At 39.4% G+C, this 12,101-nt stretch overlaps 1 protein-coding gene across 1 annotated transcript; it reads left to right on the forward strand.

Annotated features, from left to right (window-relative positions):
- The first annotated feature begins 815 nt into the window (after positions 1–815).
- Positions 816–2,612, forward strand: LOC133735872 (disease resistance protein RPV1-like). The gene has a single exon (XM_062163313.1). The coding sequence runs from the start codon at positions 816–818 to the stop codon at positions 2,610–2,612; it is 1,797 nt and encodes a 598-aa protein (XP_062019297.1).
- Positions 2,613–12,101: the final 9,489 nt, after the last annotated feature.

The following is a 12,101-nucleotide window of genomic DNA, read 5'->3' on the forward strand; positions in this document are numbered from 1 at the left end:
GTAATCCAAGAACAAGATACATACCTTACAATTAGAAATTTTTCGAGAATATAGAGAGACACCGAATGTGAGCCTAGGAGTGAAAACACAATAACAAAAGCTTTTTTCCCATTTCTTGACCCCATCTTGAATATAATCCTTTTCTTTTCTTTAAGAACATTTCTTTAGTTGTTCTTCATAGACACAAGCGAGAAGTATCATACCTGCTTGCCCCTCGCCCTTTCTTTCAAGCAAGAAAAACATTTTCTCCCAGTGATTGAATCCAAATCTCTTTCCATCTTTTGAAACAATAATTGACCTCATCAAGGAAAAGAAAATTGAAAATCTATTCGAAAAGAAAATACCTACATATAAGGAAAACAAGAATTGAAATTTGTGCTGGAAATGAACTACTATTGTAATGAGCACATGTAGAAATATATACTCAAGTCAGTAATCAAAATATAGATCGAGTAAGGAAGAAATTAAGGACGTAATTGATTATGATAATTAAAGTCCAAATGAATTGATTTTTTAGCTTAATATTTCAAATTCAAATGGATGATAAGATTAAGCAAGATACTTAATTTAACTCTCCATAATCAGAAGGGCATATTAGGTATATCAAAGAATGAGAAAAACTATTAATTATAGACATATACTCTATATGGAAGGTTTGCTTATGTAGAATGGGTGTAAATTGAAAGAAAAATATCTATGGGTTTTTGTCAATAGAAGCTTATATTTTTGGGTTTATATCTAATTTTCTCTTTATTACTTAAAATAATTGTTGAGTATATCATGGAAGCTAATTTTTTCTATGCTTTTTACTTGACATGCAACCTTTATACAATTTGAAAAGCATTAATCTGAGTCACTCTCTGAATCTTGTCAACTCCTCAAACTTTAAAGGTGTGCCATATCTCGAGTTCCTGTTTCTTGAAGGTTGTATAAGATTGTGTGAGGTTGACCCAGGAATTGAAGTGCTTGAAAGACTTACTGTGCTGAACTTGAAAGATTGCAAGAATCTTGTACATTTTGCAAGTAGTGTACGTGGCTTAAAATCTCTCAAAGTTCTTAATCTTTCTGGTTGCTCAAAGGTTAACAAACTACCGAATGACGTGGGACTTTTAGGAAGTTTGGAGAAGCTTTATCTGAAGGACACTGGCATAAGAGAACTACCTACGTCTACTAGAATGCTTGAAAGACTTTCTCTGCTAAACATGGAAGATTGCAAACATCTTCTGTGTCTTCCAAGCAGTGTAGGTGGTTTAAAATCTCTCAAAGATCTCAATCTTTCTGGTTGCTCAAAGCTTGACAAATTGCCAGATGAGTTGGGTCATGTTGCCTGTTTGAAGAAGCTTAATGTGAGTGGGAGTGGCATAAGAGAAGTGCCCTCCTCTATTGGTCTTTTGAAAAACCTCGAAGAGTTATCTCTTGGTGGATGTAAAGCACAATCACCTAAATCATGGAGTATGATCTTCAACCCCTTTCAGTTATTGCTAAAAAGAAGTTGCATTCCCGCAAGATTGTCGTTGGCTTGTTTATCTGGTTTGCATTCATTAACCTACCTGAATCTAAGTGACTGCAATCTTTCTGAAGAAGCAATCCCCATTGACTTTGGATGCTTAGCCTTATTGAGAAGATTAAATTTGAGGAAAAATCAATTTGTTAGACTACCCGAGAGCATTGGCCAACTCTCTAGGCTTGAAAATCTTCAGTTGGATTGGTGCCGCAAGCTTCGGACATTACCAGAGCTTCCATCTCATGTACGGGTAACACTTAAGAATTGCATTTCATTAGATACAATGGTCAATCAAATAGGAGAATGCAATTCCGTGTTATTTGCAAGTTGTGTTAACTGTTTCAAAATGGTGGAGAATGAAAGCTACAAGCGTGTAGCACTTTCGTTGCTAGCACGCTACCTTAAGTTTCGACGTTGGAGTTCTTCCGTACATTTTAAGCATAGAACATTTGACTTCATTGCTCCTGGAAATGAAATTCCAGAGTGGTACAATCACCAAAGTGTGGGGTCTTTGATAACTGTAGAGCTGCATCCAGGTTGGTTTAGTAAAAAGTGGATGGGATTCGCCTGGTGTGTCGTTTTTAGACCCCTAAAACCACTCCCGTCTTCGGTTGAGATGAACATTGTATGCTCATTGAAGATTAATGGACAACCCTTGGCTGGCTTTGGTAAATCGTTTGGGTTTGGGGAAAAGTGCGATCAACCTAAGTCGGATCACATTTGGTTCTTCTATGTGCACCGTGATGTTAGATACCCTAACCAAGAGTGGCAGGATATCCACTATCAGCTTGTATTCTCATTTAGTGCCTTCTGCTTGGGGCCACCAGGAATACGCGCCCTAACAAGTCTGCAATTGAAGGATGTTCGTATCCAAGAGGAAATTGTGCAAGTGAAGAAGTGTGGTGTGCGTATGGTATATGAGGAAGATGCGGAGGAGCAGAGCAATGTTGGCACTAATACCGAGCGAGGCCTTCAACACTCTGATGATGAAGATGATGCAACATCTAGTAGTGCAAGTCAGGCTCATCCAAAAAGAATTAAACTACTCCACCTTGACGGCGGAGGACCCGGTGGAAGCCCTTATATTTATGACCAGAAACATGGTTAATACCTTTTTATTTTTTTAATTTTTTTTGGGTGATTAAGAAGGAAAACCTGATTGTAAAAAGTTCTTGTCAACCAAGCTGCGGTTTCAAGGGTTACTCCACTCTTTGAACAAAAACCCTGATCTTCCCTCTGCGTGTCCGGCCAACTTTGGCGGAAAGGTTTTCCATGCGGGTGGCAACAACTTCGGCCTTGTGTTGTATGGTTGCATTATAGACCCAGCGTCATGGCATGGTCTTTGGGGAAGCAACATTTGATGTGAAGTTTAAGATTGCCAATGGTGATGGAGGAGGGATAGGCTTCTACCATGAAAATCCACTGCATTATCATCACTTTAACGATATTGATTCATGGTTTACTAATCCATATCAGTTTGGGAAGAAGTACCAGTGTCCAAGGCTTTATAGTTACTATGAATTCCAGGATGCTTTCATCATGTAATTAAAGTCACTCTTTCACATTGTCCCTCTCCCTGGCTAATGAACTCCAGGATGCCTAATGAAAAGTTGGTTCTGATTCTATAGTTCATTTGTTTATTAATTGTACTTACTTTATAGAATGAGAAATGCTATAATTCATAGTGAAATTGGTTTGCCAACTATCGAAAATTTTCAGTTAAGCACACCACACTATCCCCAGAAAATCTAATTCATCTGCCAATCTCTTTTTCTCACTTTCAGTGCACATACGGGGGTGCGTTATTTTTGACTTTGGAATAGGGCTTAAGCTCAATAAGGACAATGGCCCGTCTGCGGTGATTGTTGAATCTAATGCAGGGCAGTTCTCATTGTCATGCAGAGATTCACCTGCCTTCTTTTGAGTGTCAGCTAGAAAAAGGCACCGTGTTGGTTTTGTTAATTCAGTTCAAAGTCTGACAGATATATATGGATCGGCCTACATTGGAGTGTTATGTATTGCCAGGCAAATGGGATCCCTTTTGTTGAGAAAAAATCATTGCTGGAGTCATGTAGACTACCTGGTCACAGCAGCAAAGTAGATAATCAAATAAAGAATTAAAAGGCCCAAGAATTAATTAACCAACATCAAGTTGCAACACAGGATTTCATTTAGGCAATAGAGAAGTGGATATGGTGAATCAAACAGTTGTAAAACATGCGCTCAGCGTGTAATCAAATAGTTATAAAGGGAGGGTTGTTGGGCTCATGGTTGGAAAAGAAGTGGTCTATAGGACATTATGTCCTTTAACATATAAAGCCCAAACACTCCAACAAAAACAAATTTTAGGACTTTTCTCTATCAAGAACTGAGACTCAACTTCACAACATTGAATCGATATCAAGACAAATGATATGTAAATAATATTTTCATGTATGAGTTATGCTACATGTTGTCATGCTCATGTAATGCCTATATCCTAACAAATTTTGATATTCATCACGCAATTTATGTAGTAGAGCTTCATGTCTTGTGTCCGTGTATTAGGATAGACCCCAAGAGGTAGAGGAAAACTGGACTAAAGCTTGTGTTTGATTAACTGGTATATGTCCTCTTCCTTCAGTTATATGACTTGCATTGTTTAGTTTGTCTAAAAGTACTTTTAAGACATACAAACACCTAGAAACTTATATATCAACATATTTGATTCTTCAAGGTCCTTTTCACATTACAGCAACTGGTGCTTCAAAAGCCTTTTAAAAGCAATTCACAAGTCAGACCAGATTCTACAAACCAAGCATGGAAAAACATTTATTTTATAGATGCTAGCATAATGGTGACTTGTGGAACACAAAACTATACATACAGTCACACCTCACTGTAGAAAGCCTTATGGTTGAAACAATTGAAGCATGAAACAGAATGTATGCATTTATACTGGAAAAAAAAAAAAACAATAACAACAGGTTGTTTTTTTTTTTGATTAAAGGAGCAGAGCTCTATTTATTAGAAAGAGAGAATGTCAAAACAATAGGGACGGGGCAAAACAAAACCCCTCCAAAAACAAAGCAACCTACAAACAAAACCTAGTAGCACTGAAAGAATATCAGTGAAGAAAACGAAAATGAGGTAAGCCAAGCTTATCCCGATGACAAAGGTCAATAAGGAATTGGGGGATTGAATCCCAATAAACCAAACCTGAAGAAGTTAAACCTACGTTTGCTAAAGCATCTGCAACTTGATTTCCTTCTCGGAATATATGAGAACAACGAAATAACAACAGGTTGTTAATCCTAGTTAGTGAGATGCAACTAATTTCAATTTATGAATAACATCATCTCCCAGAAATGCATGTTAAATTACAAGAAACCACAACTACCAAGATAAGAAAAGCCATTTCATTACTGTTACTTAAAAAGAAAGATGCTTGGCAACAAAGACCATCAAGCACTAAAGTTAACTTATTTCAGACAAGTTCAAAATGCCTAAAATATCTCAATTGGGTGTAGTTGTAACTAATCCCTCTGCTTGCAAATTTCTTGTGAACTCTCTAAGCTTTGAACACAAAAGCATATGTTAACTGAAGAACAAGGCTTCATTTTGGCGGAGAACGTTTTTAATTGTATGAATATAGTGAAGAGTATGGAACCCTATGAAGACAGAAAGATATAATTTAGATCAAAACAATACGAATGACATGATTGTTAACAATCACAGCAAGCCATAATTAAGATCAACACATTGTTTCAATGATCAAAAGATCAAAAGATCAAACGGAAAACACATCTGATAAACTCTGACCATGATGAGTAACATAAGAGAGACTGTAATTCGCGGATTAAGCTAACCGAGAGACTGTAATTCAAGAAAACTGAGAAATTCTTGTGATGCTAGAATTCTGTAGTTACTTACACTATTCATTATAAGAACAAAAATCAGAGTCACTACCAGAAATCATGATTATTCTCATACAATTCAAACTGGGTCTCAAAAGTTTCTTAATGCACATACCCAGCAGCCCTTATCTAGAACTGAATAAGATTCCAACAAAAAGCAGCCTTCTTTTCACAACTTGGTTCAGAAAAACCAGAACTTGGTTACTCGAAAAGATTACAGAAGACAATTCAAGCAGTCAACTTAACTTATTCCTCAGATCAATAAAAAAGTTTTTCCATTTACTTAAGATCACATCAAAATGGAGCATCCCCAATTCCACAATTTAACAATTACCTTAATTAGATGGAATCGAATTGAAAACATGAAAATGGAGACGATGCATTACCTGGATGATAGCTGTGGATACAGCGAAACCAACATAGAGATCAATGATCTGAGAAATTCAACACAAAACAAAACCAATATCAGAAATTTGGTTAACATCTTTGAGAATTTCAATAGAAAAGAAAAAGAGAGAGAGGAGAAAAAACCTTGAGAGCGGTAGGAGTGGCGGAGTAAGCCGATCTCAGAGAATTGAAAAGGGCAAGGGCGTCCTGGCTCGTAGAGGACGACGATGACGAAGGCTTCACCATTTTCGAAAAAGATTGAATTGAGTTCAACTCCGGCAACCCCTTCTTCTTCTTCTTCGTCTCTCTGTTACACTGTCTTGGTTGACCTAAAAGGTTGGGACATGGGGACGTATGTGGCCCAATAAGAGGACCAGAACACGTGGCTGACCAATAAGTTGGGAACTGGGACTCTCCTCCTTTCTCTCTCTGCCTTTTTGGCTGAGCTACTTCTCCAGGTATGCTTTTTCATTTGGTTTTGGTATCTACATATCCAAATTACTTTGCTTTGTGTATCCGATTTGGTTTCTGAATTTGATCCATCTATGATTTCTGGAAACATTGAAGTTGGAGACTTTTAGTCCAGTTTCGCATTCCCAGCAACCAAAAGAAGCGTTAGCGTGTTTGCAAGCCAAATCTTAATTGGAAAGGAATGACTTAGCCAGTGCTTGATGTTGCTTCGAAATTGTTGTTTAGTTTGTCCTGACTTAAATATGGCATAGAAGCTTCAAATTACTTCTCGTTGGAACTGAATTAGTCAGTTTTATGTGTTCTCCGGTTGTAATCACATTTGATGCCTGTAGTGTTTTATATGATCCGTTCACTTTCCTCATTATGGAATCGCTTACAGCTAACATCTACATTTTCTGTAATGATTATGAGGAATATCCTCTACGAATTGCATCATTGATCGGTTGATGAGTTGAATGCTACTTGGTATATTTCGAATAGCTCGATTACCATTTAGAAGTGCCTCAGCATTTACATCTTTAATGGCATCTATACACAGTATAAAAGGGTCTTGGCTTTTGTTTATGCATGTTGACTTTATGTATTGAGTTCGGAATTAAGTATCCTATGTAGGTTTATTGTTAGCAAGAGGGTTAGAATGAACCATGAAACGTCTCTGAAGACTATGATCAATCCTGCTCTGCTTATGTGGTTTGTGTTATAAGTCATTACTTGGATGTCTTGCTGTTTATATCAAAAACGTATTGTTATGTAGAAGGTAAGTCATGTTGGTCCAATCCAACATTTCTTGAATACTAGTTGCTGCACTTAGAGGTTACGAAGCAAGGGCGGAATGCCAATCCGCGGACTATGATCCATTACAAACAACAGTTTCTGAACTCTCTTCTATTAAGTGGAAGATTTTGGTTTACTTGGAACTAAAGAAACGTACTATTTTGTGCCTTTTTAGCAGAAAATACAGAAGTAAAAGATTGCAGTAACTTTTTGAAGTATTCTCAAGACAAATCTGGTGCCAAACATAAGAAGAAGATGCGATGGGAGCCCCCAGTGGGTCAAGGCTTTCTGGGATGCAGAGACAAGTACTTGGTCTATATAGAGGGTTCTTCCGGCCAGCTCGTTCAAAATCTCCTGAAGACCGACACAAGATTGAATCATTTGTATCAGATTAGTCCCGCAGCAATGCTAAGCAAGTAGACCTCAAAAATTTCCTTTACATTGAGTACTTGCTTCGTCGTGGGAAGAAACAGCTTGATCAGCACAAGACCCCGAATACTGTTGGATTATCAGCCCAATGTCAAGTGTTTCTCAAGCCAAATATCCTGCACATTGAAGAGTTCCCCTTTATTATATACATACTGAGCTAGATTTAATTTTCTCCATTATTTAAACAGAGAAACGTAGGAGAAGAACTATTTAGCTGAACCATCACGTAGGGTAAGTCTAAATTGAGCATTTTATTAATGCTCGTAGTTACGAGTATTACCTTCCAGATGATAATATATTTATTGATAGTCCAACTCCTATTTTTCCTAAAAAAAGAAGAAAAAAGCCTGTACCAACCAAAAACTTGAAACTCTTGAACGCGCCTCACGCGCCTTCTCCAAATTTCCTATCTGGTACCAACCGTGAACCTCGACTGGTCCATTGACTTTGCCTTCTCCGGCCTCTCTCCGGCTCTGGTTAAGGTACTGGTGGCGATGCCGGCGTTCGTATTCTCTGCCCTTCCTTCGGGAAGTGGCGGAGCTAGTGATTCCCAAACGATACAGAGAAAGCGCACTAAGAAGGGTGGAGATATCTCTTCAGATCTCGAAGCTCTTCGCATGGAGGACCTCGATTCTACTGTCCAGGCCACTCTACCTCACCACTCCGACTCGAGCTATGCTAGTAAGCTCAAAAACCCAATTGACCGCTATAGCAAAATGATGATGGAGGATTTTGAGTTCACTGATGAGGACTGTACCTGTTTGGACCCAAAATGAACATTTTGGCCTGACAAGGCATGTGTTGGAGAAATTGAGCCAATGTCAGTGGCTCAAGCTATATATTGTCGACAAGTTCGAAATATATATTTAGAGGCTAAATAAAGCCTACTATGGAAGCATGGAAACATGAAAAGTCAACTTTAGCACATTTTCCTACTTCGGCTAGGAAAAAACCGAGCTAGACAAGGAAAGAGGGGTGGCAGACTAACCAAATGAAATCGAAATGTGCTGAAACTTTCCAGATCCATTCTAGACAGCCCAAGGATCATTTCTTATGAAGAGTGCCAGAGATGTTTTTGAGTGGAAGGCCTTCAAACAATCAGTCCAATCTTTTGCAGAAGCAAAACTGGAAAACTGGACCTGTAAGAGGTCCAGCAGCGTTTTCGGCCCAACCACTATACCAAAAATTCTGAAATTTTGCCAGGGTGATCTACACTCATAATGGAACATTTTTTATGAAGAGGTCATAGTGAAATTAGGAATGCTTGTTGGAGAAATAATTGAAGGAATAAAGGGGCAGAAACCAGCTCAATATTCACATGTTCATGTTTCCTACCCACATGAAGAAAGCTAGATGCTTTTCTTTTTTTCCTTGGATATATTTTTCAAGACAATCTCTTTAATAGATCATCATCACTTCCATGTTGTTGCACCTTCATGCCTTGCTTTCATTTCATCATTTCTCTATCTTTTCCATATTTTACAAATCACTTTCATATTCCACTTTCATTATTTTTCTTCCACTCATCATTTCACTCTTCTTTTTCTTCCCTATATAAACACCTTCTCTTCTCATTCTAAAACACACATTCACAACACAACAACAACATCTCTAAGATGATCTAAGTTCTCTCTAGAGCAAACCTCTCTAAGAGCAACTCCTCTCCCTCTCCTTCTCTTTCTCTTAGCGGTGATCACGCTCCTAGTCCTAGTCTTCTCAGAAGCCGACTTTCAGTGCCACCAAACCCTCTGTCAACGTGCTTCGGTCCAAGTCTCCTCGGGAGCCGACGGTAGTGCCGCGACCACAACGGTTACAGAACCAGCTAAGCAAGGGTAACGCCCTAGCAACCCAGCCAAGCTAAAGTCACGCTTTAGCAAGATCTCAACATTTCCCGGTGATGTCGCTCTGCTCGATCTACAATATTGAGTATCGATTGTGTTAACAAGAAGCTCAGCAAAAGTCCTCGCCACGAGGCAGAAAGAATCCCACGACGAGGTTGGTGCTCTCCTCGTCCACAATTGCTTGAAAGAAGTCAGGTCAAGGGACACCCCCGACGACCGCACCCGAACGGTGCTGGCACGCCCGCGCAGAAAAGAGACTGTTGACCAGCTGCAACAAAATTGGAGCCAAACATTTTGGCACGCCCAGTGGGACAAGGTTAGAATTTTTTTTTCTTTTCTTGAAGACATTCAACCACCAGGCTTCAAAACAAACATTTTGGCACGCCCAGTGGGACAATGTTAGAATTTTTTTTCTTTTCTTGAAGACATTCAACCACCGGGCTTCAAAACAAACATTTTGACACGCCCAGTGGGACTACATCAGAGTCTTTTTGTGTTCACCATCATTGGGATGCCAGAGGAAAATCTTTACCAAAAGAAATTCCTGAAGTCATGGCGACGATAGAAGGCTATGTGCCCATTCCCATTCCGGAGAATGCGAGCATAGAGGAGCGACTTGCTATCTTTCAACAGAACACTGCTTCGTATTATGCGAATTTGAAAAAGGTCCTGGCGGCGCAGCAGAAGAGGAGGGATGAACTTTTCCAATCAGCCCAACAAGATTCGTGGCAGACTTGGGAACAGCTGGCCGACGTGACCCAACCAGCCCAAGAAAACCACCAGCAGTCGATGAATGTCGTTGCGACCCAGCACAAACAGACCTCATCGGAGTTCGCGACCTTGTGCAAAGAAGGTTCCAGCTTGGCTACTCAAGTCAGTTCGCATCAAGACAAATTGGAACATCAAGAAGCTGCTCGCGAAGAGGTCATTTCTGAGACTAACTTGCCTATAGGTGGCAATCAACCTAAGGGTCTCACTGGTGAGTCACAGCCTTACACAGAGGCTGTGCATGGAGAAGGCCAACTTAATTATCAATTAAGTTGTGGCCTACAGAAGCCAATCTGTGGCTTTATTAATCAATTCAACTTGAAGTTCTTCATATATTCTTCAAGGCCAAGCGGTGGCTTTGATATATGTGGAGGGCACATCTACAACCCACGTTGCATGAATGGCCAGAACAATTATTCTAGTGGCCAAGTTGTCCTTCGCAACTGTAAATTTGAGTATCATCAATACAAGTTAACTCTTGTTTACAATTATCCAGCAAGTGAAGCTCTTGATGTGGAGAATTCAGACCAGCAAGTGGTCGTCTATAATGGCCAATCTGTGGCTAATCCTGAAGACACCATGTTCTATGACATGGTAGTTGGCGACAAAGCCGATCTTGAAACATCTTCATCTCCAAAAGTGCAATTGAAGATCATGCTTCGTCAACCAACAAAGATACTTGGGGGGCAAGAATACCCCTCTCACGAGCCAAATTCCTCCAAATTCTTCAACGAGAAGTATCTTTGTTCTTTTTCTACAAGCTCTCATAGGAGGGATTTTTACCCTACAAATTTTGATACATCGGAGCTTGGAGTGAAGCATAGATGGCCTCCCCCGTGGCCTTCTGGAGGTTAGCCAAATATAGTGCTGCTAACTTCTTTCTTTGTTTTTAAATTTCCTGTCAATTTTCAGTTTTCATTTTTATTTTTGTCATTTGTGAATCATAACGGAATAGGTGAAGTCTCTTTTGTTAATATTGGCCTAAACTCCTTATTGGTGCCTAATTCAGGTCCCTTAAGGTTAAAGGCGGCTTTTATTAACACTTGTTGAACTGTCTTCACACTTATGACCTTTCTCATCTTAGTAAGTATAGCCTATGTGAAATGGTGTCTAGAAAGGGGACAACGTTCATGACAGGTTCTTGAATCCAGAAGTGCGTGCAAATGGGCCTAAACCACTATGTGGGAGTAGCTCATGCCAAAATGGATTCTGCCTCTTTTGTTCGCCCTCCCCCACCTGGCCATTTCAGTAAGGTTGCCCAAAGGATTTGAAAGAAAATTTGTGTCTAGACGACTATACTTGGGCCGCATGTCTAAACCTTGATTCACAATGTCTTATTAAAAAAAAAAAAAAAAATACAAAAATACAAAAATACAAAAAGAGTTTCAAATTTGTGCGTCGCGGAGGATGCAAAAAATTGTGTTCTTGCCTAATAGTGGCTGGAACTTGCTAATATACTTAAGAGGCCATTGGTATTGGTCTGGGCACATATACAAGAGGCATTTAATATGCCTAGTATGGTATTAGCAGTGGAGGAGGTCAAATCAATATTTTTGCCAATAATTGTGGCGAAAGCTGGGTTGCGAATTGTTGGCAGCGAAGTGGTTTTAATTACATGGCCTCGCAAAGGATGGTTCGCGAAGGAAGACTGGCGATTAATATATGTATGCTCACTATGTATAATTAAGAGGGAGAGAGGCTACTGTTCAAGTAATTTTAGTCAAGCCAATACAAGTGGCTTTGGAGCAACGACATTATAAGAGCAGTGCTGATTCAAGACCTCTTCAGTCAAGACGAGGACCTTTGACTTCGAGGTCTGGGGGGCAATGTTTGGACCCAAAATGAACATTTTGGCCTGACAAGGCATGTGTTGGAGAAATTGAGCCAATGTCAGTGGCTCAAGCTATATATTGTCGACAAGTTCGAAATATATATTTAGAGGCTAAATAAAGCCTACTATGGAAGCATGGAAACATGAAAAGTCAACTTTAGCACATTTTCCTACTTCGGCTAGGAAAAAACCGAGCTAGA

The sequence above is a fragment of the Rosa rugosa genome, chromosome 3 (assembly GCF_958449725.1).
Source record: "Rosa rugosa chromosome 3, drRosRugo1.1, whole genome shotgun sequence".
NCBI classification, from domain to species: Eukaryota; Viridiplantae; Streptophyta; class Magnoliopsida; order Rosales; family Rosaceae; genus Rosa; species Rosa rugosa.

What these genes read in the sequence shown, in the direction of transcription:
- LOC133735872 (XM_062163313.1), top strand. Translation starts at nt 816, where the DNA reads ATGCAACCTTTATACAATTTGAAAAGCATTAATCTGAGTCACTCTCTG.